This window comes from Hyaena hyaena, unplaced genomic scaffold, assembly GCF_003009895.1.
Source record: "Hyaena hyaena isolate Hyena2069 unplaced genomic scaffold, ASM300989v1 scaffold_249, whole genome shotgun sequence".
Lineage (NCBI taxonomy): Eukaryota > Metazoa > Chordata > Mammalia > Carnivora > Hyaenidae > Hyaena > Hyaena hyaena.
This window is the reverse complement of record NW_024080880.1, coordinates 338849-365851: the sequence shown is the minus strand read 5'-3', so window position 1 is coordinate 365851 and position 27003 is coordinate 338849. Positions and strand designations below refer to the sequence as shown.

General features: G+C 35.6%; 1 protein-coding gene across 1 annotated transcript in view; it reads right to left on the bottom strand.

The window, feature by feature from the left end:
* The window catches only part of GRIK2 (glutamate ionotropic receptor kainate type subunit 2), a 397494-nt gene that overhangs the window by 184731 nt on the left and 185760 nt on the right, over positions 1-27003 (bottom strand). Inside the window, exon 10 of the mRNA XM_039244665.1 lies at positions 15658-15864. Coding sequence (XP_039100596.1) covers positions 15658-15864 — 207 coding nt within the window. The remainder of the gene's footprint in view (positions 1-15657; positions 15865-27003) is intronic.

Genomic DNA, 27003 nt, shown 5'->3' with positions numbered 1-27003 from the left:
TCAGAGCCTAAAATTGTGTTGTGCACAAAAATACTGACTTGATAATACTGAATTATTTTTCCAGTAGGGGATATCATGAAGAATATCTTATTTTAGAAATTCTCTATTTCCATTATTCAAATTTACTTTGAAAAGCAACCCCATGTAATTTCATGATAGGAAAACTCAATCACGGTTAACAAAGAAATGATATTCATTTTATTAAAAAAGTTCATGCTGTGGTTTTCCTTTTTAAATTTTTTAAATTTTTGTTTAGGGCTTTGTTTTGTTTCTGTTTAGATTTGCTTTCTGTTTTAAAGCAAATGTCATTTAAAAAAACACATTTGTTTGTGTCTGTTTTCAGTTACATTTATTCTGCTTTTCTGGTAATAATAGATGCAAATCAGTATTTATTATTTAATAACACACAGATGTTCCCTATACTTCAGATAAACAAACTTTCCAGCCCGCTGCTTCAATACTGCCACTGTAAATTCACTCTCTGAATCAAATGCAAACTTTTTATTATTGAACTCATGTAATTCTAGATTTTAGATCTGCTTGTGTGGATAATTTTCTCCCAGAATACTCTTGTCCTTAATTTATATTTCTACACTCATTTTTATATAACACTTTGTTTGAGATATCAAATTCCCAATTCAAGCCTTCTCCATTCCAATCTGTTACCTCTGTTCATTTATGAAGCTTTTGAAAAGCTACATTTTTTTTTTTTTAAGAAGGCTTGCCTAAGCTTGGGGAAAAAGTAAAGGAAAAGTTTCAATGCGTGGCAGTGAGAGGCTGATTTGCTGTACACTGCTTTGTAAGGGGCAAAATTACATATAGAACATATAGAAGCATACAGGAATTTCTGTATATCTATAGGAGTCTCTATTATATCAATTTAGCATTTTACTTCCTCTTAAGCTTCAGATTAAGTACAATTTTTTCTCATATTTATGTCTGAAACATTTATTTTACTCATATTTTAAAGTATCTTAAGTTCAGGAATCATATTTGAAGAACTTAGTAGTATCCATGAGAGATATTTATCAGTAATTTATTATATAATTGAAAATAAAACAATTCTTAGCCTTTTTTTGCTATAACTTACAATTAATAGCGAACTCACAAGAGATTGTGATTAGGGAATAAATTATTTAAAAATCTTGAGAATACATCCTAGAAAAAAAAACATGTTAAAAAAACCCAAGTATTTCTAAACATAACCTCAATGTTACTGTGCAGTTACATAGGAGGAGAAATTCTTTATTAAACTAGTATTTTTTTTTTTTTAAATTAACACTTGGGGTGCCTGGGTGGCTCAGTTGGTTAAGCATCCAGCTTTGGCTCAGGTCATGATCTCACGGTTCGTGGGTTCAAGCCCTGCATCGGGCTCTGTGCTGACAGCTAGCTCAGAGCCTGGAGCCTACTTCAGATTCTGTGACTCCCTCTCTCTCTGACCCTCACCTGATCACGCTGCCTCTCTCTCTCCTCAGAAATAAATAAAAAATCATTAAAAAATTAAAAACATCAACACTTAACATGTCTTACTTGCTTTTAAAAAAATAAAATGTAATCATTATTTTTAAGAGATATTGCTAATGCTATAGTTAACAGTGTTCCCAGAACAGGCATTCAATAAATGGTTGTTGAGTATCAATTGTGGAATAATTTCCAGTGAATTATCATCTCTTATACAGTACAAATCAGAATTATATTGGTAGTGATATCCTCCTTCTGGATTAACTTTCTCATCTCTGCCTCTGAATTATTTGACAGTATAGTTTGACTATGATACCTTGCTTTTTAAATCTTTGGAATGAAAGTTCAGTTATAAAAAATACATTAGCCCTTTTTAACATGTCACATATTTTCCCTAATTCCTTGCCTTTAATGTCTGAGATAGTAGTCACAGGATTTCTCATTAAAAGTAAAAACTACTTGTGGGGCACCTACATGGCTTAGTCAGTTAAGCGTTAAGTGTTCAACTTTAGGCCAAAACTCAGGTCATGATCTCATGGTTTCATGGGTTCAAGCCGCACAGCAAGCTCTCTGCTGACAGGCAGAGACTGCTTGGGATTCTCTTTCTACCTCTCTCTGCCTTTCCCCACTCACGATGTCTCTGTCTCTCAAAATAATTAAACAAAAAAGTAAAAACTACTGGCTTTCCAATGTTTTTTTAACAAAGAAAAATCATTAATAAATATGTTGTAGGTTAGAGTATTTGGGGTCTCTCTTCATGAAGGGAGCAGGAGGAATTGGGACTTTTACTTAAGTTGCAGTCCAACCCAGGTATGTGGGTGTAATGAACAAATCATATGTGGGCAAAAGAGCTATGTTTGAAAGACAAAAATATTAGACTTTTAAATAATAGGAAAATATCTTCATGACCTTCAGTTAAGGAAGAAGTCTTCCAAGGCACAACAACATCATAAGCCATAAAGAAAACTAAATAAATTTGAGAAACTCAAACTTTGAAACTTCAATGCCAAAACACACACAGGCACACACACTTTAAAGAAATTAAAAAATAAAATACTAACTGGGATAAGTATTTATATTATTAATATTCAGAAAATATAGCAAATTATATATCAATCATAAAAGTCAAAGGAAGCAAATGGGAAATTCAGAGGAGAAACTAGTCTACAGACGTAGGGGAGTAGAAACAGGCGAACAATCAGGGATTTGCAAATTAAGGCAATGAGATTTCATTTGCATGAAGATTAACGGAATTCAACCAGTGAGAACCTCAATTAGTAATTTTTCAGACAAACTATACTCTGGGTGAAAATGTGAATTAATAAAATAATTTGGAAAACAGTATTTTCAATATCTTATGAAATTGGAAATATATATGAACTCTGAACAATTCCTTCCTCAGCACACACCTCAGAGAAGCTCTTATATAGGTGTTCTAAGAGATAGGACAAGACTGGAGCTTCGCAATAGCATTGGTTTTGTTAACATAACACCAATATGGTGGAAATAACTTCACTATCTCTCAGTAGAGAACTAGTGAAATAAAAATGGCATATTCCCATTATAGAGTGCTATTGAGTGCTTTACATACAATGGACCAGAAAAATACCAAACTTGATAGTGGTTACATTTGGAGAGGGATGAGGGAAATGTAATTCTATCTTTTGTACTTGACTTGGAAAAGTACTAAATTGAGAATTTTTATGGGAACTAAAGGACTTCAACAACATCTGCAATGTCTTATATTAAAAAAGAAAAACTTAAAGCAAAGGAAACAAACATGCTAACTGGTTGTCACTTTTGGGTCATGGGAAATTATAAATAAATTTGCATGTCCAGTTTTTAGTTATTTTTCCTAAAATTAAAAAAAAGTGATAATAATACTACTCTTCAATTTTTTTTTACCTGAAAATACTAGAATGTTTCCATCAGAGTGCAAAATTGAAACAATATACTATCAAAATTTGAAGCTACAGTGCAAGTCAATTCTCATGTATTTGAAACTGTTTTTGATTTAGCCTTTCTATTTTTGTGATAATACCTGGAGCCTCTTTAAGTTCCCTGAAAAACAAATATTTGATTTCCTCCCTAAGAATATAATAAAAGAGCAATCAGGAGGCAAAAGCAGAGTATAGCAAGGTCCTGTTAGGCTCATTTATGAATCATAAAAGGCTTGATAACGTTAAACATCAATTGCAATGCTAAGACAGCATGCTGGGAAGTATTCATGCAGCTGGAAACCCATAACATCATGGGTCTTCTTAAAAATAATGTAAAATAAGGGGTTCCTGGGTGGCTCAGTTGGTTAACCTTCCAACTTCGGGTCATGATCCCCCGGCTCATGGGTTGGAGCCCCGCATTGGTCTCTATGCTGACAGCTCAGAGCCTGGAGGCTGTTTTGGACTCTGTGTCTCCCCTTCTCTCTGCACCTCCTCCTTTCATGCTCTGTCTCTGTCTTTCAAAAATAAACAAACATAAAAAAATTTAAAAAATATAAGATCAGAGTGAATTGGATCCCAAGGGACTGCCATAGTTGTTTGATATACTGAAAGAATATCTCACTGCTTTTTTAAGAAATCTATCAAATGATCAAGCTTGTGTTTATCTTTAAAATGTCAACAGCATCTGAAGTTAAAAAGGGAGCTTCATCAAAAAAAAGAATAAGCTTTTATTGACCAAAACACTCTCTTACCAACAACAAATGGTTAATGTTATTAAGACACAAGTCTCTTTACACAAGTTGTAACACTCTAAAAGTAGCTGGCATCTTGAAAAGATCTAGGTTTTAAATGTTACTTAAAAAAAAAAATACACACTTTTTTTTTTTGAGAGAGAGAGGGGGGAGGCGCAAAGAGGCAGAGGGCGAGAGAGAGAATCTTAAATAGACTCCAAGGTCAGTGTGGATCTCAGTGCAGGTCTTGATCCCACAACCCTGAGATCATGTCCTGAGCCAAAATCAAGCATCAGCCGCTCAGCCGACTGAGCCACACAGCACTCCCCCTCACACTTCTGATACTCTAGTACTCTAATCTACACTATTCTAATGAGGTAAAGGGAATGAGGTAAAGGGAATGAGGTTCTTAAATATAGCTTTAAGAACCTCAATTTTTTTCAGCTGTAATTAAAAAAATAGCACCCAAATTCCCAAATTTCCTCAGGTAAGAAGTAATTGTGGATTTGTAGATATAATATTCCCTCACACATTTTATGAACGTTATGATACTAAGTCAGGAAAGGCCCAGAAGATCACTGGTTTAAGAGTGTGCTGAAATTTGCTTCCAACTGGGGTGTATTCTGTGGGAAGGATGAAAAGGCAAAGAAATTCAAGTAACAAAGAGTGTCTGTGTTCTGAGATCTATTTTTAACCTGGACATAGAGAGACTTTGCATACTACTATATTAATTTATGTACGGATGTTTACAACTATAAATTTTCCTGCAGTTTTCCACTGCCAAGGCAAATATCACCAGAGATTTGAAAGTAATTTAACTGCCCTTGTCTCCTTTAAGTAGTCCCATAATAATATGTGCTGCTAGCTTATTGCAGCTTAGGTGTTTTCCCTCATGCTTATGAATAACTCTAGTTGGCTTTATGAATAACATACTCACAACAGTGGTCTCATGAGCCCATAAATGAGTTATTAGCCATAAAGAATACACCACCCAAAGCTACAAGTAAAATTTATGCCAGGCTTACCATGGTTGCGTTAGCAAGTTTCTGTGTACTCCCCACTACTAAGTCAGGCTCTGAGAAGAGTAGGCAGTCAGTTAGACATGAGCTGGAGACAAGGGTGATGATGACCCTTAGAAACCTGAGGGCATGATATCTTGACTTATGGCTTTTAACATCCTGGTGTTGTGGCTTCCAACACCTTGGGGCTGACAGACCAGGAGCCACAGGTGTACAACACGTGCTCTCCTCTTCAACCTCAGCCCCAAGGTAATCTATAGGTTCATTACAATATATCTACATTGGGGTTTTGAAACCCCACCCCACAGCAGTGGGGAAAGATGGCCATGACATTTCCTGCAAGAACCTTGTAAGGCCAAAAACTACCCCTCCTGACCATTAGGAGGAGTCCCTTAGATGATTGGAAATAACCTCAAAAACTCCTTACTAGTTATGACCCATAACTGACACAAACATAAAAAGAAAAGATATTCCTAACCCCAGTGCAGTTGGCCTCTGCAGGCCTGCCCACTCTCCTATTGTGAAGGTGTAATGTCCTTAATTGCTGGGAGCTGCACCGGCCTCCGTGGATGAAAGTCACAGCGAGGAAATGGCAGCGTTTGTACAGCTCCTGCCATGAGGAATGAAAACTGGTATCTCCTTCTGCTACTACTGGCTCATGTTGGAAATGAGTCTGCTGGTATGGACCAGGCCTCACAATATTCCAAATCAGACTGATATTCCCCACAGATCAATCATAAGGAAAAGCACATTCCTGTCTTTTCAAAAGAGATTTCAGATGAAAGCATTGTGGATGATTGTCAAAAGGCTCTTGCTATGGGCCTTTGCAGATCCAAGACTTACATAATAAAGGGGACTTGAGTCTGGCCCTGAGACAAAGAGACTAACTTAGAGTGAAGGACAGATATCCACCCCCACCCAATTGTTTCTGCTTGGAGCACCAGCCCCCCAAGGCAGTGACTTATTCTGACCTTGAATATGCTGATTGTACCCTATGAAGGAATCTATTGAGGAACTTCTTTTGTGATTATGGGAGCAAAGGTGTTTCCTGAAAGACCTGTTTTTCTTAACACTTCTCCTTAAACAAGCTATTGACCCCTACTCACAAAAGTAACTTCACCTTTTTTATGCTAAAAACATTGTCTTGTATGCTAAAGATACCTTCTTTCCCCATAGGATAAGCATCTAAATCCCCTACCTCAATCACTATTGATAAAGGTTATGCAGGAGTCTTCTACAAATCTATGTTCTGGGAAATTCATCCATATCAAAGAAGTTTGTCATCAGAAATCATTGTCTAAGGCAAATGCCACTTCTGTGCTGTCCCCCAAACACTTAATTATAAAATAAAGTTGAGCCCCAATCAGAGCAGAGATGCCTACCTGGTGATCAGAAAGAATCTTGGGGCTCGCTCTCTCACTCTTGCTCTGTCTCTGTCTCTCTGTCTCTGTCTCTCTGTCTCTGTCTCTGTCTCTCTCCCTCTCTTGCTAGCTCACTCCGCCCATCCTTCAGGGACCTCTGGACCCAGCTGGAGCCTGCCTCTGACACTTAATCAACTGCTTTGTGCTTGCAATTGTCCTTCTGCCTGTCTTTATTTGAGTACAGATCCTCAGGTAAATCTTCTGTGAGGAATCCAAGAACAGAGATCTCCATTTACACAACACAGACTCTCCCACCAGTAGCAGATGAATCGCTAAATTTGGTTTCAAGAATGAAAAACTCGATAATATGCTTCATAAAATATTATACAGAAAGTTATGATGCTTTAATTTCAAGAGAAAAAGACGTCATTGCATAAAAGACGTCATTGCATATTTCTTTACTTGGTCCTTGAATGGAAACTTTCAGTGGGGCCTTTGGAAAGCAACATAAAAATAAAAGCATTTGGTAAATATGTAGCAATATCTCTAAAGAGCATGGTGCATGAGTTTAACATTTGTTGTGGAATACTTTTGAACATTTGTGTCATTCTTTCAAAAAATATTCTTTAATTAAAGTTGACCACTTTCTGCAATTGTATTATTTGCATCTCCCAACTATTTTCAGTATATTTGAAGCCAATAAATACTACCTAGTATCCAGTACAATATAGAAGGCCTTAGATGCACTGAATTGATAAAACAAAGAAGTATCCTGATTTAGATTTTAGTCTGATGACTCAGAAGAAATATCTTTTATAGCTACCCAGCAAACTTCAAATAGAATGGCCCATGACACTAGCTATAAAAACTCAATAGACAGCCTGATGGAAAGACCTCTTAGAATCAAGATGTTATAAAAAAAAAAAAAAAAGCAAGTTACCTGGGGCGCCTGGGTGGCTTAGTAAGTTATTATGTCCAACTTTGGCTCTGGTCATGATCTCACAGGTTCATGAGTTCGAACCCTGAGTCAGGCTCTGTGCTGACAGATCAGAGCCTCAAGCCTGCTTCAGATTCTGTGTCTTTTTCCCTGCCTCTCCCCCACTCGTGCTCTGTCTCTCACTCTCTGCCTCTCAAAAATAAACAACAAAAAAAATTTTTTTTTAAAAAAGGTCACCTACATAAATGGAAAACTGCCTTGATTGCTCCACTACTTCCTCTGTAGTAGGACATATGTTGTTGACATTTTTTTAAATTTACCAAGTAATTTGTTTCTGAGTAATTGTTAGCTTAAAAAATGTATCTAAGAGGGCACCTGGGTGGCTCAATCAGTTAAGCATATGACATAGGCTCAGGTCATGATCTCATTGTTCCTGAGTTAAAGCCCCATATCAGGCTCTCTACTGTCAGCACAGAGCCCATTTCAGAGCCTCTGTCTCCCTCTCTCTCTCTCTCCTTCTCTGGTCTCTCTCAAGCACAGAGCTTGAGTTTAACATTTGTTCTGGAACACTGTTGAACATTTGCATCATTCTTTCAATAAATATTCCCTCTCTTGTTTGCACTTTTTCTCAAAAATAAACATTAAAAAATCCTTTAAAATGTATTTAGGAAGTGCCAGATTGAGATTTCAAAGGATTAAGAAGGGAAAATATATCCTTTCACTTTCAGTTTTAATAGAATTCAAATCTGACATACAACCAAAACATAAAATAAATATAGGGAGATCCAAAAATGTTTTGGTTTTTCTTATAATGATTACTTTGATCTTTAAAAGGAATATTAAATAGTAATTTTTAATTGGGTGTCCCTACTTTGCCTAAACATCATCATCCTCCATTTATCTTGCCTATTTTCCATTTATCTTGCCTATTGTTAATCTCACACTGAATTTGACTCTATTAATTCTTCCCCAAGTTTAATTCTAATATAAAACTACCAAGACATACATCAGTTAGGTAAAAAAGTAATAAGATATTTCAATACCAATGGTTTGAATTAATAAATGTTACTATTAAAACTTAATGCCAATACTACTGACTCTGACTCAAAATTAATATCAGTAGCAACTATGATCTTTACATTTTTCACACTGTAATAGTGTCTCCTTGTCTTACTTCTTAGTCCTCAATAAGAATATTCATTAACAGGGGCGCCTGGGTGGCTTAGTTGGTTAAGTGTCCGACTTTCGCTTAGGTCATGATCTTGTGGTTTGTGGGTTTGAGCCCCGCGTTGGGCTCTGTGCTGACTGCCAGCTCAGAGCCTGGAGCCTGTTTCAGCCTGTGACTCCCTCTCTCTCTGACCCTCCCCTGCTCATGCTGTCTCTCTCTCTCTCCTAGAAATAAATAAAAAAAATAAAAAAAAGACTATTCATTAACAATATAGTAGACAAAATAAGTAAGAAGATGCAAATTTTGGACCTATTAGTTATATCTCTACTGTTTATCTACTCTATGTCAGGTACTGCATTAGAGAATTTACATATATCTTCCAAATTATTAATATGATATTATTTCTATTATTTTTGCAAAAACTAAGACTCAAAGAGTTTAAGACAATGTGCACAAAAAATCAAACTATATAGCAGAAGAATTAGGATTTGAACCCACATCTGTCTTACCAAGGACTTACTAGTACCCTATGTTGTGCAGCTCTGCTGTAGATATGATGCAAGCGGACGGTGCTTTCAGTGGGAAAGCTTGTCACTTTTCAAGGATTAACTGCCTCAGGGAGCCACTTTCTCTTAATATCTTCCTGAGGTTTTATCTTTATATTGCATCACCAAGAATCATCCCTTGTTAGATTGTAATAGATTTGAGAGATCATACCAAACCCATCAAAAGAAGAGATGGTAGGTGGTAAAACCAGCTTTTCTATAATAACAAAGACCTGCAACTGTAAGGACAAAGACAAATTAAACATAGGAAGTTCAATTCTCCTTTTTGAAAATAAAGGAATCAATCCCCTCCCCTTTTCATAGAACATTTACTTTAAAAAACTTGTAACTCCTTTCTCTCTTTTATACACACACACACACACACGTTATTGGCTATAATATATATATATATGCATTATATATGTATATATATATCTTAAATATATATTAAAAGGCTAATTAAGCCTCTTGTCATCTTTATGACTCAGTAATGCATTTCCCAAGGATCTGGGAAGTAGTTCTTTGAAATGTAATTACCAAGGAAGATGACACCCTATTTCCAAATTTCCATGAGAAAGTAGGAGCCTAATTTAGGTGGGTGGTAGCCTAAAAACCACCTTTCTCATAAAGACTTGGAAAGTTTATTTTTCTATTGAATAAAACCAATTAGCTAACAAAGATGGTCACCCCAGTTTCTAAATGAATTTAGAAGGAACTATGTGTGAAAAATGGTGCTTTCAGCCTTCTTACTTGAGGACCAGTTATTATTTATCTTGAGAACATGTATACAATGGGTTGTGCCTTCTTGACTATAAAAAAAGACGAGATTGCTTTCAGTCTTTGTAATCTCTTAGTGAATTCCCTGTGATGCACACCTCATTCTGATTTAATGGCTATTCATTAATAAATTTATTTTTTAATCTACCTCTATGGAAAGATTTTTGGGGTTGGAAAGAGATAAATATAACCTCTTGATAGCTATCTCTCTTCTACTTAACCTAGCCAAACCTAAAAGAAACACACAAACAACCTCTAGAAAATGGACTGGCATATAGTTGGTATAAAATAAAAGTTAGTTGTCTCTGCATCCAAGTTCATATAAAAATAAGTGGCATAATTCAGATGGTACAGACTCTCCTATAGATAAGGTTATGGTATGGACACATAACCCAGGTCTGGCTATTCCAACTACTGCCTTCCCAATCCTAGCTTTTTGGATTAGTTCACAGATGAGAACATGGTCCAGGTTGATCCAGCTGATACCCCTCCCACCTACCCTGATCCTCCACCATGGATTTTGCTGAAAATTTGCCAAAAGAAGACCTCTATCTCTTTCAAAAGGAAAACTCTAAGAACCAGATAAGCTTGTTAACTTCACTAAGACTAATATTTGGACCCAATAATTCTTTCGTGTTGGAAGGGAGGGGCTATATTGCACATCATTTAGAGGTTAGCACCACTGGCCTCTATCCTCAGATGGCAGTAGCAACATCTTCCCACCTCCTTAAGTGAAGACAATAAATAATGTCTCTCAACATTGCCAAAAGTCTCTTGGGAAAATACTCTTGGGTTACCCTTCCCGTTGATAACCAGTGCCCTAGAGGCACCTTGGGTCACCTTTGTCACCATATAGAAAGTACTTAAGAATAAAAGCTACAGAGAAGAATAAAGCCAAGAGATAACAAGGCAGCAAAAGAGAGGTCAGACATTAATGACATACTTTAAGACCCTGGATCCAACTATACTTGAAATGAGAACCACCATAGTACTTTTTTAGTAATATTGGACATTTTTTAAAAGTATATCTGTGTAAGTTATTTTTAGCCCTGTTTCTGCACTTGTACCTGAAATAGTCTTGATTGATTTTATAACTACCAGACAACGTACCTACAAATAAGTATGACAGATATTAAGCTGGTAATCAAAGTGTGACAGATGCTAGGCAAGAAGGGTAGTATGGAAACTCATAGCAGCTGAGTTTCCTGGGGTGGGATGGAGAAGCATTACTGGGGAAGTGTTTCTGAATTTAAGTAGAAGTAATTCAGGTGAGGTGATTTGGGTGGAGGTTGAAGAGAGTGGTGCAGTCAGAGAACTAGCCTATAAGCAAAGGAGAACAAGGCTGAAAAAAGTCCTCATGGGCTTGGCTGGAGAGGACAAAATAGATGAAATATAGAAAGGTGTACCAGTTAGGTTCTCAATAGCAAACAGATGGCACAGTCAAATGATAACTGAGTAGGATTTGTTTACAAAGGGACAAATTAATTACACAAGTCCGAGTGGAGGGTAGAAAATTTATTCTTAACTTTCAGAGAACACCAGAATCACCATTAGGGCTTGTTAAATGAAAGAGTGCTGGGCTCCATACACAGAGGTATAGATCTAGTAGTTCTAGGGTAGGGCCTGAAAATTTGTATTTCTAACAAGTTTGAAAGTGATATTGATTCTGCAGGTGCACGGAACATACTTCAAGGACAACTGGCATTGGGAAATTTTAAGGGATGGTGCAGGAACCCAAGGCTAATAGCACCTAAGCCGAGATCTGGAGAAACAAAGCATGTGGGGTATAAATTGGAAATGAGAATAGGAGACAGATTTGTATAGAATAGGCCTCATAATGAGAAACTGACATTCCTTGTAGGGACACAGCCAGCTCAAGCCAATATCTCAGGGAGCAAGGAAGGAAAGAAATATTCTGACCTTACTCTCCTCTCTCCCTTGGATCTCTTGCTGGGAGCCCTGTTGATTTACTCCATGTAAGACAACCTCCCAATATAGAAAGCATGGTGGAGAAGATCTGAGAGTAGATCTGGAGGGTAAAAAGATTTCCAGGGGTGCCTGGGTGGCTCAGTCGGTTAAGCAGCCGACTTTGGCTCAGGTCATGATCTCACAGTTCATGGGTTCGAGCCCTGTGTCGGGCTCTGTGCTTGCTGACAGCTAGCTCAGAGCTGGAGCCTGTTTCAGATTCTGTGTCTCCCTCTCTCTCTGACCCTCCCCTGCTCACACTGTCTCTCTCTTTCAGAAATAAATAAAAAACATTAAGAAAAAAAATTTTTTAATTAAAAGAAGAGGATTTCCATGACAGATAAACAATAACCAAAAGCAGAAGTATTATAAATAAATAGCTGGTTCTATATTGTCAGGACAGTGGAAACTACTGATAGATTTTATGCAAGGAAAAAGCATGATAAGATTTCTGCTTCTGAAACAATACCCTAGCTGAATAATATGGATAGATAGATAGATAGATAGATACATACATACATACATGCATACATACATAGATAACAGATTATATACAGATAATGTATTAGAAGGGAAAGATCCACATATTGGGAAATTATTCCAGATGACAGTGGAGATTAAGTGGTCAGGTTTGAAAATTATTTAAGGAACATACTCAATAAAATATGATGGAGTGGGAAATAATTTAAAAATGACTGCTAAATATTGGCTTAGGAAACCTATTGAATCATTGGTCTATGATCTGATATAGGAAACTCTTCAGAAAGAAAAGCTTTAAGAAATACAAACAAATTCAGTCTGGAATATGCTACCTTTGAGATGCTTATGAAACATTTAAGCAAAAAATATAACAACGGTAGGTTGATTTATGCATCTAAGGCTCAGGGCTAAAGATGCAGAATGGTAAAATTTCAGTATGAGAATGGTAATCAAGCTGAGAGAAGATAAGCTTATCCAAGGAAAACAAGGAGAGCAAGAAGTTTAGGATATTTATCTGATTATCATTTAGAGTTACTACTTTGTTTCAAAATTAGCATATTCATAAATATGCAAACCAGGGTGAGGTTGTATAAAGGAAAATATATTGACTATAAACATCATTCTAGTTTAATATGACTCGTGCTAAATATTAAAAACCAAGGCTTGGTTGGCAATATGAGACATGAGGAAGGCACTTAGAAAAGGGATACTAGGACAGAGTAGTACCCTAATAAGGAAAAATAAAAGGTGATGTAAAGATATGGCACCAAGAAGAATAAAATGATTCAGTAACTTAAAGCCTGCATCAGTGGTCTCAATTCAATACTACAAATAATTTTGTTGAGAAACAAATATTAACTGATAATATCCCCCTTACTGTTCCCTCATTTGGGGGTGCCATCCTCTTTTATGCCATGGATCTAAATCATTATTTGCTAACCTTAATTTTCTACTTTTAGTGTTCTTGAAGAAAAATAGATAGGCCACATATGCAAAGGTTTGATGGTGGATATACATTGTATTGGTATGTGCAGAATCCATTCTACTTTACATATAAACACCCCAGTTTTCCTTTAAAAGTCCAGTTCCTCAAATCTAAATCTATGTAGTTTTAAAAGGTATTCACCCCACCTTCTAGTTTCTTGCATGAATATATTGCCTCCAAGCTATCCAGTGAGAATAGCACTCATTCCTTTTTTAAAATTCTTTTTAAGTTTATCGATTTTTGAGAGAGAGAGAGAGCCATCAGGGGAGGAACAGAGAGAGAGGGAGAGAGAGAATCCCAAGCAGGCTCCACATGGTCAGCCTGGAGCCCGATGTGTGACTTGAACTCACAAACCATGAGATCATAACCTGTGTCAAAACCAAGAGTTGGATGTATAGCCAGCTGAGCTACCCAGGCACCCTGAGAACAGCACTTCCTTCTCAATGAGATAATTGGTTCAGGATTTAGTTTATGACCTTGGTCTGGCCAATGAAACCAAATTTGGGGTCCATTGATTGAATTATAGGGTCCAAGATTTTTACTTCTACCTGATTGGTTGATCCAGAACTGTTGGTAGCAATTGTTCTTGCCACCTGTTGAGAGGCACATGCCTAAAAGTAAAATAAATACAGGGAAACAAAGACTACACTGAGGCAAAATATCAGAGAAACTAGATCTTGATATTCTAAATCCAGTCACACTCCCTCTGGACTTTTCAAAGATGAAAACAAATAAATTAAGATTTTTGCTTAAACCAGCTTGGATTAGATTTCTGATAGTTACTGCTAGAGTAATAGAAGTGAACATAAAATGTAAGGTTTCCTGTATGAGTCCAAATCATATACATTTTCATCATTTTTAATGGATTTTAAAGAGTTAAACGATAAATGGACCATTTATGCAGAATTTTTTAGAAATAACTGATGAAGCCTAGAATCTCAGGATCTTATTGAGTAAAATTCAAATAATTAAAAAATATGTTAAGGATTTAAAGAAGAATTTTTTTAAAATTTTTTAAAATGTTTTATTTATTTTTGAAGGAGAGATAGAGACAGCGTGAATAGGGAGGGTCAGAGAGAGAAGGAGTCACAGAATCCGAAGACAGGCTCCAGGCTCTGAGCTAGCTGTCAGCACAGAGCCTGACGCGGGGCTCGAACCCACGGACCATGAGATCATGACCTAAGCCGATGTTGGAGGCTTAACCGACTGAGTCACCCAGGCTCCCCTAAAGAAAAGTAATTGATTGTTTATTTGTTTTGTTGTTCTTCTTTTAACCAAATCCTAACATCTCCTTATAGATAGATAATAAATAGATAGATAGATAGATAAATAGATAGATGATAGGTAGGTAGGTAGATAGAAATAGATACAAATCTCCCTTATTCCTATAATATCTTTGTCTTGATAATAAACTTGGTAATTAATACCAAGGAGATATTTTCAAAATGTTGTGAAAACTGCCTATATTTGCTACTTCCATTAGTAAGAACTTTTATTTAGGGTACAATTTTCATGGTTTTTTTAAAGTAAAATATATTTTGTTATTTTGTAGAATATTTAGCAATAATTACATGCCTTAATATTATGGAAAATGTCGAAATAAACTTAAATGTTACAAAACACAAAGCAAAATGCAGTATTATTGTTTTAAAAAAAATAAGACTTTATTTCAAAGAGATGAATTAATTGGCACTGCCAACTAGGAAATTATGAAATAATGCTTTCTTGGCCAAAGAAGGAATGTCTGGCTTATTCAACTACTTAACTAAATAAAATGTCTATCCCCAAGCCAATATACTTAAAGTACTATATTTTATACAGTATCTTTATTTTATGCTTTTTGCATGTAGAATTCTCTCATCTCTAAAGATAAGAAGTATCCTACCTTAGTCCAGAAATTTTTCTATCATAAAATTTAGAGTTTGTATCACTCATTCTTTCTATTGATTGTGAAGTTAGCATTATAAAATTGGAAAACAAATAAATTGTTGCACAATCACACTATAATTTGCAAATAGGACTAAATATTTCAAGATAATAAATCACTAAATACTACTTAATTTAAAACGACAACTCTCTCTAATTGAACCATACATCCCTCTTAGATTGTTTATATTTAAGGGCAAAAATAGTATATACTTTGAAGAGAATTATTTAAGGAAATACATACTTGAATTATATAATTGTTCTTTGTCATTATTAACCCTTGACCATCAAAAAAATTTTTTTAAAGTAAATCTTTTAGCAATCTACCAAAGGTAATGATAATGATGAGAAAAGAGACTTACGTGATCAATCAGTTCACGGACCATTCCATTCCACTGTCCATTGGCATCATCTTGGGCCCCATATTTCCCATCCTCCACAAGTCTAATTTCATATGTAAAGCCAAGGATTGTAGATAACTCTCTGAGGAGGTCAATACAATAGCCCTCAAATCGATCATTCCCATAGAGAGGTTTGTCAGACTTCTTAAACAGGACATAGGGTTCTTCCTGGAAAGTAAACATGGAGGTGAGAGGTAAAAATATGAAAGTAGGAAGTGATAGTTAATTATGAAACTATTAGAAATAAAGCTTTCCTTAAAAGATAGAATATTTTACATTAATTTAGAAAAACAGACAATTTTATTTTCTCCTAATTGTCATTAATATAGTATGAAAACCTAAGAAGGGAGATTACCTTGGGAATATTTGTGCTTCCAAGGAGAATATGTAACTATAATAATTTCATCATTACTACATAATAAAAATATAATATGTTATATGTCCCACATAATATATCTTATGTCTTATATAAGTGGTAGTATATAATATGACACATGCCATAAAATATGTAGTACTTAAGACATAATTCACATGATCACAATATCCCAGTTTGAATTATTTCATTTAGTCAATATCTGCTGTGCTATTTCAGTGGGACATATTGACAGACAAATGAAAAAAATCACTGCCTAATAACCTACTATGTGCTAAAAACTAGAGTATGGACTTTTATATATTACCACATTTTGTCTGAACAACCATGAAAATTATAACTATTATATTTATTTATAGGAAAAAATAGTAGCTTACTTTGGAATATAGAAAAAAAAACCATTTATCAAGTATTTATACATTTATCCAACAGTATTTTATGAAGCACCTACTATGAGCCAGTCCTCTGTATAAAAGAGAAATTTCTGAGTCATGAAATTAATTATATATATGAGGAAATTAATAATAAATGCCTAAACAAGTAGAACACATAATTTCTGATATTGATAAATGGTATAAAAACTTAAAATAGGGCAATAGGATACAGAACAACCTCAAGGTTCTTGGCAAGATAAGAGAAAACAAGACAAAATTGAGTAACATGTCTGGAAGTCTTTAATGAGGAGATGAGATATGAGGTAGAAACTGAAAGATGAAAAAGAGTCCAGCCATTTGAAAATCTGACAGAAGAGCATTTCAGGTCAAGGATACAGCAAGTAAAAGCCTTAAGGCCAATATAACACGAGTGTTCCAGAAAGAGGACTACAGCCATCAATGTGACTGAAATCACATCCAGTAAGTGAGGGAATTAGTTGAACAAGGTCAGAAATGTAGAGAGAGTGAGGAGCCAAATCTTGTAAGGCTCTGCACAACAGGCCCTGTTAAAAATTTTTAAGTTTAATTAAGTACCAAGAGAATCTGTGCATTAGCATACTTTTGTGGGAGCAGGTGGAATATTGTTATCTATATCCAGATATCTTGTATCCAGAGTGCAATTGGCTCTACTACTTATTACTATTTGACCATGGGTAAAGACTCTGGAAGGTTCTCTCTTAGAGAAAGACACTACAGAGTGGAAAAACTTAAGAGGCTGCAATGCCAGTCCATCTAGAAAGATGATCACCCTATTCCCAATCCCTGGAGAACAATACTCATGGCCATGAGGGCCATCACACCTAAGGGCATTTTAGATATGACAGTAATGCATCCTCTTGCCCACACTCATCTCAGAAATAAGGCTAATTCCATTTTTCCTCTCATCACTGTTGACCTGGCTTATCTCTCTTCTGTTTCATACATACTGCACCCTGACCAGTTTGCTTTCTTCTGACACTCCTACACACTGCCACTGTGTGCTAAAAAACTCCTGCTTAGAGATCGGCACACTGTTCCACATTTTTAACTAATTTTTGGAATTCCCTTCATCTTTGTGCTTTATTGGGCCCATATCTTGATTAACACTGCTTCTCCTTCAGCCCTCTTTCCTGGAGATTAACTTTTTTTGATATATAAAACCCATTAAACTTTCAGAAAATAAAAGCGTAGGAGAGGGGCGCCTGGGTAGCTCAGTTGGTGAAGTGTCCAACTTCGGCTCAGGTCATGATCTCGAAGTCTGTGGGTTCGAGCTCAGCATCAGGCTCTGTGCTGACAGCTCAGAGCCTGGAGTCTGCTTCAGATTCTGGGTCTCCTTTTCTCTCTGGCCCTTCCCTTTCTTGCACTCTATCTCTCTCTCTCTCAAAAATAGACATTAAAAAATTTTTTTAAAGCATAAGAGGAAATCTTTAGACTTGACATAAAATGCACAATCATAGAAGAAAAAATGAAAATTGGACTTTATAACATTTTTTTTGCTCTGTGAAAGACACCATTAAAATTATAAAGACAAGCTACCGAGCATAAAATACAGCACTCATTTATTTATTTATTTTTAATTTAAATCCAAGTTAGTTAACATATAGTGTAATAATGATTTTAGAAATAGAATTTAGTGATTCATCACTTATATATAATACCCGGTACTTATCCTAACAAGTGTCCTCCATAATGCCCCTTGCCCATTTCACCCATTCCCCCACCCAACTCCCTGCCAGCAACCCTCACTTTGTTCTCTGTATTTAAGAGAATCTTAAGGTTTGTTTCCCTCTCTGTTTTTATCTTATTTTTGCTTCCCTTCTCCTATGTTCATCTGTTTTGTTTCTTAAATTCCACATGAGTGAAATCATATGTTATTTATTTCTCTGATTTATTTAGCTTAGCATAACATACTCTAGTTCCATCCACGTTGTAGCAAATGGCAAGATTTCATTCTTTTTGATGGCTGAGTGATATTCCATTATATTTATCAGTTGATGGACATTTGTGCTCTTTCTATACTTTGGCTATTTTCGATAGTGCTGCTATAAACATTGGGGTGCACGTGCCCCTTCGAATCAGCACTCCTGTGTTCTTTGGATAAATATTTACTGGTGCAGTTGCTGGCGCACAGGGTAGTTCTATTTTTAATTTTTTCAGGAAACTCCAAACTGTTTTCCCAGAGTGGCTGCACCAGTTTGCATTCCCACCAACAGTGTAAAAGGTTCCTCTTTCTTCTCATCCTCTCCAACATCTATTGTTGCCTGAGTGTTAATTTTAGCCATTCTGACAGGTGTGAGGTGGTATCTCATTGTGGTTTTGATTTGTATTTCCCTGACGATGAGTCATGTTGCACATTTTTTCATGGGTCTGTTAGCCATTTGGATATCTTCTTTGTAGAAGTGTCTATTCATGTCTTTTGCCTATTTCTTCACTGGATTATTTGTTTTTTATCTACAAGTTCTTTATAGATTTTCGATATTAACCCTTTGTCTGATATGTCACTTGTAAATATCTTCTTCCATTCTGTTGGTTGCCTTTTAGTTTTGGTGATTGTTTCCTTCTCTGTGCAGAAGCTTCTTATCTTGATGAGGTCCCAATAGTTTCTTTTTGCTTTTGTTTCCCTTGCCTCTGGAGACATGTGAAGTAAGAAGTTGCTGCAGCTGAGGTCAAAGAGGTTGTTGCCTGTTTTCTCTTGTTTTTCTTCTTGTCTTGTGTTTAGGTATTTCATTGGTTTTGAGTTTATTTTTGTATACAGTGTAAGAAAGTGGTTCATGTTCACTCTTCTGCATGTTGCTGTCCAGTTTTCCTAACACCATTTGCTGAAGAGACCATCTTTTTTTCCATTGGATATTCTTTCCTCCTTTGTCAAAGATTAGTTAGTCATGTTTGTGAGTCTATTTCTGGGTGCTCTATTCTGCTCCATTGATCTCTGTGTCTCTTTTGTGCATACCATACTGTCTTGATTGCAGCTTTGTAATACAGCTTGAAGTCCAGAATTGTGATGTCTCCAGCTTTGGTTTTCTTTTTCAAGATTGCTTTGGCTATTTGGGGTCTTTTCCATTTCCATATCAATGTTAGGATTATTTGTTCTAGCTCTGTGAAGAATGCTGATGTTACTTTGATAGGCATTGCGTTGAATATGTAGATTGCTTTGGGTAGTATCAACATTTTAACAATATTTGTTCTCCAATCCATGAGCATGGAATGTTTTCCATTACTTTGTCTTCTTCAGTTTCGTTCATAAACTTTCTATGGTTTTCAATGTTTAGATTTTTCACATCTTTGTGAAAAATTCTTTGATTTCTCTTTCTCTTGCTTCATTATTGGTATATAGAAATGCAATCTATTTCTGTACATTGATTTTATATCTTTGGAATTTTGCTGAATTAATTCATGGATCAGTTCTAGCAGTTTTTTCCACATAGAGTTTCATATCATCTATGAAGAGTGAACGTTTGACTTCCTTTTTTCCTATTTGGATACATTTTATTTCTTTGTTTTGTCTCATTGTTGAGACTAGAATTTCCAGGACTATGTTGAATAACAGTGGTGAGATTGGACATCCTTGTTATGTTCCTGATCTTAGGGGGAATGATTTCAGTTTTTCCCCCATTGAGGATGATTTTAGGTGTGGGTATTTCGTATATGACCTTTATGATCTTGAGATGTGGGAGCCCGACAGTGACCACAAGAAAGCGTGGTTAGGGACGCGGGGATGTGCCTGCACACGGGGCTCCCTGCCTGGGCAAAGCATGCCTGCAAACAGGGTGCTCTGCCAGGAGGCCTGCACACAATATCCAAGTTTTATGGTCCTCTCGCAAATGAGGGAACATGCCCTCCTTAGAAGTAAGGAGTAGGCTGGAATTGTGGGCAGGCCTCTTAGTAAACATGTTGTGGTCGCTTCGTCCCTTTGCTACCCCCTGTCCTTGGAATGAGTTTTGCTACTTGCCCTTGTTTTGTAAAAGAATGCATTTTGTAAATTTCAGTTTGTATCCAGTTACCGGGGTATAAAATAAACTGCAAGAGGGGCTTGCGTAGAATTGTTCCTCCGGCCGGAGTTGTGTCTGTGTCTGTCTTTTGTGTGTGTCTTGTCCTTTGTGTCATTTCGTCCGCAACATTGAGATATTATCATTCTATCCCTACTTTCTTGAGGGTTTTTATCAAGAAACGATGCTTATTTTGTCAAATGCTTTTTCTATTTCTATTGAGAGTATCATGTTGTTTCTTATCCTTTCCTTTATTATTGTGATGTATCACTGATTGATTTGTAGATATTGAATCAGCCCTGCATCACAGGAATAAATCCCACTTGATCTTGGTGAATAATTCTTTTAATGTATTGTTGGATCCAGTTGGCTACTATTTTGTTGAGAATTTTTGCATCCATGTTCATCAGGGAAATCAGTCTGTAGTTCTCCTTTTTAGAAGGGTCTTTGTCTGATTTTGGAATCAAAGTACTGCTGGCCTTGTAGAATGAGACTGGAAACTTTCCTTCCATTTCTATTTTTTGGAACAGCTTCAAAAAAATAGGTGTTAACTTTTCTTTAAATGTTTGGTAGAATTCCCTTGGAAAGCTATCTGGACTTGGACTCTTGTTTGCTGGGAAATTTTTGGTTACTGATTCAATTTCCTTACTAGTTATGGGTCTGTTCAAATTTTCTTTCTTCCTGTTTCAGTCTTGATAGTTTATATGTTTCTAGGAATTTGCCTATTTCTCCTAGATCACCCAATTTGTTGGCATATAATTGCTCATAATAATCTCTAATTATTATTTGTATTTCTGCAATGTTGGTTGTGATCTCTCCTCTTTCATTCTTGATTTTATTTATTTGGATCCTTTCATTTTTCTTTTTGATCAGTCTAGCTAGGGGTTTATCAATTTTGTTAAGTCTTTTAAAGAACCAGCTCCTGGTTTCATTGATCTGTTATATTGGCTTTTTATTATTATTATTTCAATATCATTGATTTCTGCTCTAATCTTTATTATTTCCTGTCTTCTGCCGATTTAGGGCTTTATTTGCAGTTCTTTTTCCAGCTTTTTTAGGTGTAAGGTTAGGTTTTATATTTGAGGCTTTTCTTCCTTCTTTACTAAGGCATGGATTGCTATATACATTCCTCTTATGTCCCCCTTTGCTCCATTCCAGAGATTTGGGACTGTCATGTTTTCATTTTCATTGGCTTCCATGTACTTTTAAATTTCTTCTTTAATTTCTTGGTTAATCCATTCATTCTTTAGTAGGATGTTCTTTAATCTCAAGGTATTCATGATCTTTCCAAATGTTTTCTTGTGGTTGATTTCGAGTTTCATAGTGTTATGGTCAGACAATATTCAAGGTATAGGGCACTTGGGTGGCTCAGTTGGTTAAGCGTCCAACTTCAGCTCAGGTCATGATCTTATGGTTTGAGTTCGAGCCCCGCATCAGGCTCTGTGCTGACAGCTCAGAGCCTGGAGCAGCCTGCTTCGGATTCTGTGTGTGTGTCACTCTCTGCCCCTCCCCCACTCACACTCTGTCTCTCTCTCTCTCAAAAACAAACATTTTTTAAAAAAGAAAATATGCAAAGTATTATCTCAATCATTTTGTACTTGTTGATGGCTGATTTGTAACTCAGTATATGATCTATTTTGGAGAATGTTCCATATTTGCACATAAACATGTGTATTCTGCTGTTGAAGGATGAAATGTTCTGAATATATCTGTTAAGTACATCTTCCCCAATGTGTCATTCAAAGCCATTGTCTCTTTATAGATTCTCTGCTTATATGATCCTTCCATTGCTTTAAGTGGGATGTTTAAGTCTCTACTATTATGGTATTATTAACAACGTGTTTCTTTATGTTTGTTATTGATTTAGATATTTGGGTGCTACAACATTGGGAGTATAAATATTTACAATTGTTAGATCTTCTAAGTGGATAGATCCCTTAATTATGTTATAATGTCCTTCTCCATCTCTTGATACACTCGTTATTTTAAAATCTAGCTTGTCTTATATAAGTATGACTACTCCAGCTTTCTTTTGATGACTATTAGTGTGATAGATGATTCTTCGTTCCCTTACTTTCAATCTGCAGGTGTCTTTAGATCTATCTACTATTTTCTACTACCTATACTTTGTGCCAGACCCTGTTCTATGTGCTTTCCTTGGATAAACTTATTTATTTCTCATTATAACCATGTAAAGTCCATAATATTATTATTTCTATTTTACAAATGAAGAAATTGTGGGCATGAGTGCTTTTGGCTAGGTCAATAGCCAGCATACAAACTAGGGAGTCAGGTTATTGGACCATTTGCCTCCACAGCATACTTTCTATGTTAAATGGCTTCTAATGATCATTTCCAAACTCCATGTGAATGCATAATTGCATATAGCTCTCTAGATAACTTAACATATATTATATGACTTTATTATTTTTTCAATCACTGAGATTAGCTACTAAGTTAATGTAATGCATGCAAAATGGTAATACATTTACTAATTGAACAATGCAATCAAAACAACATTGCAGAAAAGTAGTAAATATATAATCCAAAAAACTCATACTCTACATCACAAGTAAGAACACATTTTTTAATTCTTTTTTAAAAGTTATTTATTTATGTTGAGAGAGAGTGCAGATGGGGCAGAGAGATAGAGAAGGAGAAAGAGAGAATCCTAAGCAGGTTCTGCAGTGTCAGCACAGAGTCCGATGTGGGGCTCGAGCTCATGACCTGAGATGAAACCAAGAGTGAAACACTTCACTGAGCCACCCTGGTGCCCCAGAAAGAACATATTTTTAACATGAAAGTGCTTCAAGAATTTGTGAAAACAGCAATTTTAAGCCTAATAGATTAATGTAGTAATATAACTGTCTAAAAAATGTAATATTTGCATTATTAAGGCATCATTATCTCCATTTAAAATCTATGTTCCAAAATATTTATGGTATATTTTTCACATAAACTCACTTGCACATTAGAAAAAATTACATTAGTGCTTACTGAAGTATATTTGAGGCACATGATGGATATATGTGCACAAGGTACAAAAGCAAAACAAAACATTTTTAAAATTATTATGCTATTTAATTCTCATTAATTCAGCTTTTCCTAGTAAGTATCCTAGCTATTAACTTGATTTCCTCCACCATAAGCTAATAAGAAAACTTCTGTCAGGGGCAAATAAATTTGCTGATCCCTGTGAGATTAAAGTCTATTTAGATATATATTTTAAAGAGGTTTTCATATCACTAGAAAAAAAAATGTGGTCTGAGTGCATCTTTTTAGTATTTATGGGTCTCCACAATGTCAAATACCATTCTTCCCATATTTAATTTTGATAAGTAAGACACCATTTTCCAGTTGTGATTCCTATCTTCAGCTACATTGTGTCACAAGATAGTTTACATCGAGTTATGACTCTCCTTTAGACTCTCTTTCTCTGTTTCACACAGCACAAGGATAAATAATAACCTCATGTAGGAAAAGAAAAATGGTACCAGAAGCAATTACTGTACCACATACTGAGTTCAATGAATAATATGATAAAACTCTCCTGGGCAACTTTACTGATTTCTCATATAGTCTTAAATCTCCACATCAGCATTTGCTAGAGGTAAAAGCACTTCATTTCACTGGCATCTGTAATAAAGATTTGTCAGCATTTCCACTATCAAACCCAGTTTTAAGGAACCCAATAACTCATGTATTTTTATCTGCATTAGACTGGGAGTTGGCAAAGAATATAACCAAAATGAAGTTCTAAAAAAGTAAAATATGTTTTAAGGTTGAGAGGACCAAAATGTTTTATTTAAGTATAATAAAACTTAAAAATTTTTAAGTTATAACTCACATATCCTTCAGATATCTAGACCTAAATTATTTTTTCATATGCTAACCCCTGAACTATCATTGCCTTACTCATGATATTCAAAAGATGGGGACATAAAAATGCAGTTTAATTTTATAGATGTATAAACTACCCCTTGCCATTTCAATGAAAAGGCTAAACTAACACATTTATTTACTTATTCAAATACATATTGAACTATTATGTACCATCTTAGGCATCGGATATACAACAGTGAAAAACAAAACAATACGGGAAAATTTCTGCCCTTCTGGAACTCCCAATCTAGTGGTGAATTTGAGATTTTTACCTATTTTATAGTATTTTGTATAATTCACAAGGCTACTTTGCTTCATTAATTACCACAGAGGAAATATCAACATACAATACATTTTTGAAATATATGATTATGTTTTATTTTAGATCAGGACCTGTGACACTGTGGCTCTTAAATAATTTGGGAGAACAGAAACAGATACTTAGCCTTAGTCTGGTTCTGAATTTACCCTCATTACAAAACAACTTTTAAATGGCAACCACCTGAAACTCCAGTTGCTATGGGTAACAGCATCAAAGCATTTAAGAGATAGTTTTGATGGTTCTTAATTTTTCCTTAATGAAGATAGGGTTTTTTTCTCTCACGCACACACACATCTTTTTATTTTTCTATTTTTTGAATTTATTTTATTTTGAGATAGAGACAGAAAGAGAGAGAGAGAGAGAGAGAGAGAGAATCCTAAGCAGGCTCCATCCTTCCAGCACAGAACCCAACATGGGGCTCAGATTCACAAACTGTGAGATCATGACCTGAGCTGAAATCAAAAGACAGACGCTTAACTAACTGAGCCACCTAGGCTCCCCAACACCTTTATTAAAAAATAACATTCATATGGGTCAAATGAAAATGGCAAAATGGTTACCATAATAACATCAGGTTAAAATAAAATTATAGAGATTAAACTTAAAACTGAAGCAATTTATGTGTTCCTGAGAATCATTTATCTCTCTCAATTTTTGTAGTCTTATAAAATACTCTGTGTATCCTACACTACCCTCACACTAAAGGCATCAAATAATAAATAATACTTTAATAGAGCAACTGGTTTTTAAAGAGTTTGGAGATCAAAATGGAGGCTGTGAAGTTCATTGGAAGTGGAAGGCTAATAAACGGGGAGCATAAAGGGTAAGGGCAATGATTCTGCTGCCATTGGCTCCTGGAGAAGTTGAGTCAGTTCTGTAGAACTACACAACTTACACAGTAACATGAGGGAGAAAAAAGCAGATCTCCACATCTTACCCTGTAGTGCTTAAGAGAATACAAAGTGGAGAATTATACTTTCAAAAGAAAGATTAAGGATGAAAGGACATTACCATGGACAGACAGTAATACTAAGAAGACTTCTTCAGCAAGCAAGTTATCAACTTACTGTAACTATCTGACCATGGCCTATACTATTGCTCTCATAGGTGATACTTCTGGATAGATTAAGAATACATAATGTACAATGTGACCTAGAAACAATAACAACAACAAAAGCAACAACTTATGATATCAAAATCCTTTCTAATACTAATATATATTTCCAATTTGCATGTTTTGATTTTAAGTAGCCACCATCATTCCTGTATGGAATAGTGACCTATAAATAAAAATAGCAACTCTAAAGATGGTCAGTGAATTACCATTCTCTTCTAGGAGTACAATTCTAAGCTTAACAAGATGCAGGTAGCTACCTATATCTACATTTGATAACTTCATGATAAAATATAAATGTAAAATATTTTGTTTTTCACCTAATATTTTATCTACCAACCCATCCATACATGCATTCATTAAACAAATATTTTTATGTGGATTCTATATAAAGATTTCTAGTATAGAGGTCAGCAAATTTTCACTTAAAAACCAGATAGTGAATATTTTTATCTTTGTGGATAGTAAGGTTGTAACCACCCAACTGCCACATAGAGCAAAAGTAGCCTTAGAAGCAATGAATAAGTTGGCAAAATAGTCAGTTTTTAGGGATGCACATTTTAGGAACTCTGGAATCTAATAAAAAAAACATCAACCATGGGAATGTTTTGTAAAGAGAAAAACTGCAGAATTTTGGTAGAAGAGCTCTGTGGCATATTGATATATCCTATTACTATTAACCTCCACTCCCAGTTCTGTAGCAGAATTGAGGATGGCAGCCTGCATTCCTAGTGCAGGTTGTGGATACCAGAGGGGATGGTATGGGCCTACATTTGAAGAAGAGAATTCTGTATTTTGACCTGAAGGATTGGCTCAAGGGTTTGCCTTTGTTTCACCTACACAGGAGCTTTCCAAGGGCTGAAGCTGCTTCATAGGTGGCATATTTTCATAACATGTAGACGCAAATATATTAGCCATTTCCTCCTGTGCAAGATAATAGCAGAGACTAGAAACAGATCAAAATGTCTGCATAGAAGGATGAAATACTTTCCTGAGGAAAGAAATACTTAGAATTAGGGCTATAAAATGTCCCTGCATAATCAAGGGATTCTCGAAGGCCATGCACATGCCTACAGCAGGATGTATGTTCAGAAAATACCTGGGAGACCTTAAGCATTTACCTCTGGCTGGATTTCAGGCCCTATCTAAGCAGAAAAGGAAGGATAGGGCATAACTCTAAACTGCTTAACTAAATAAACAGTGAAAACTAGAGACAT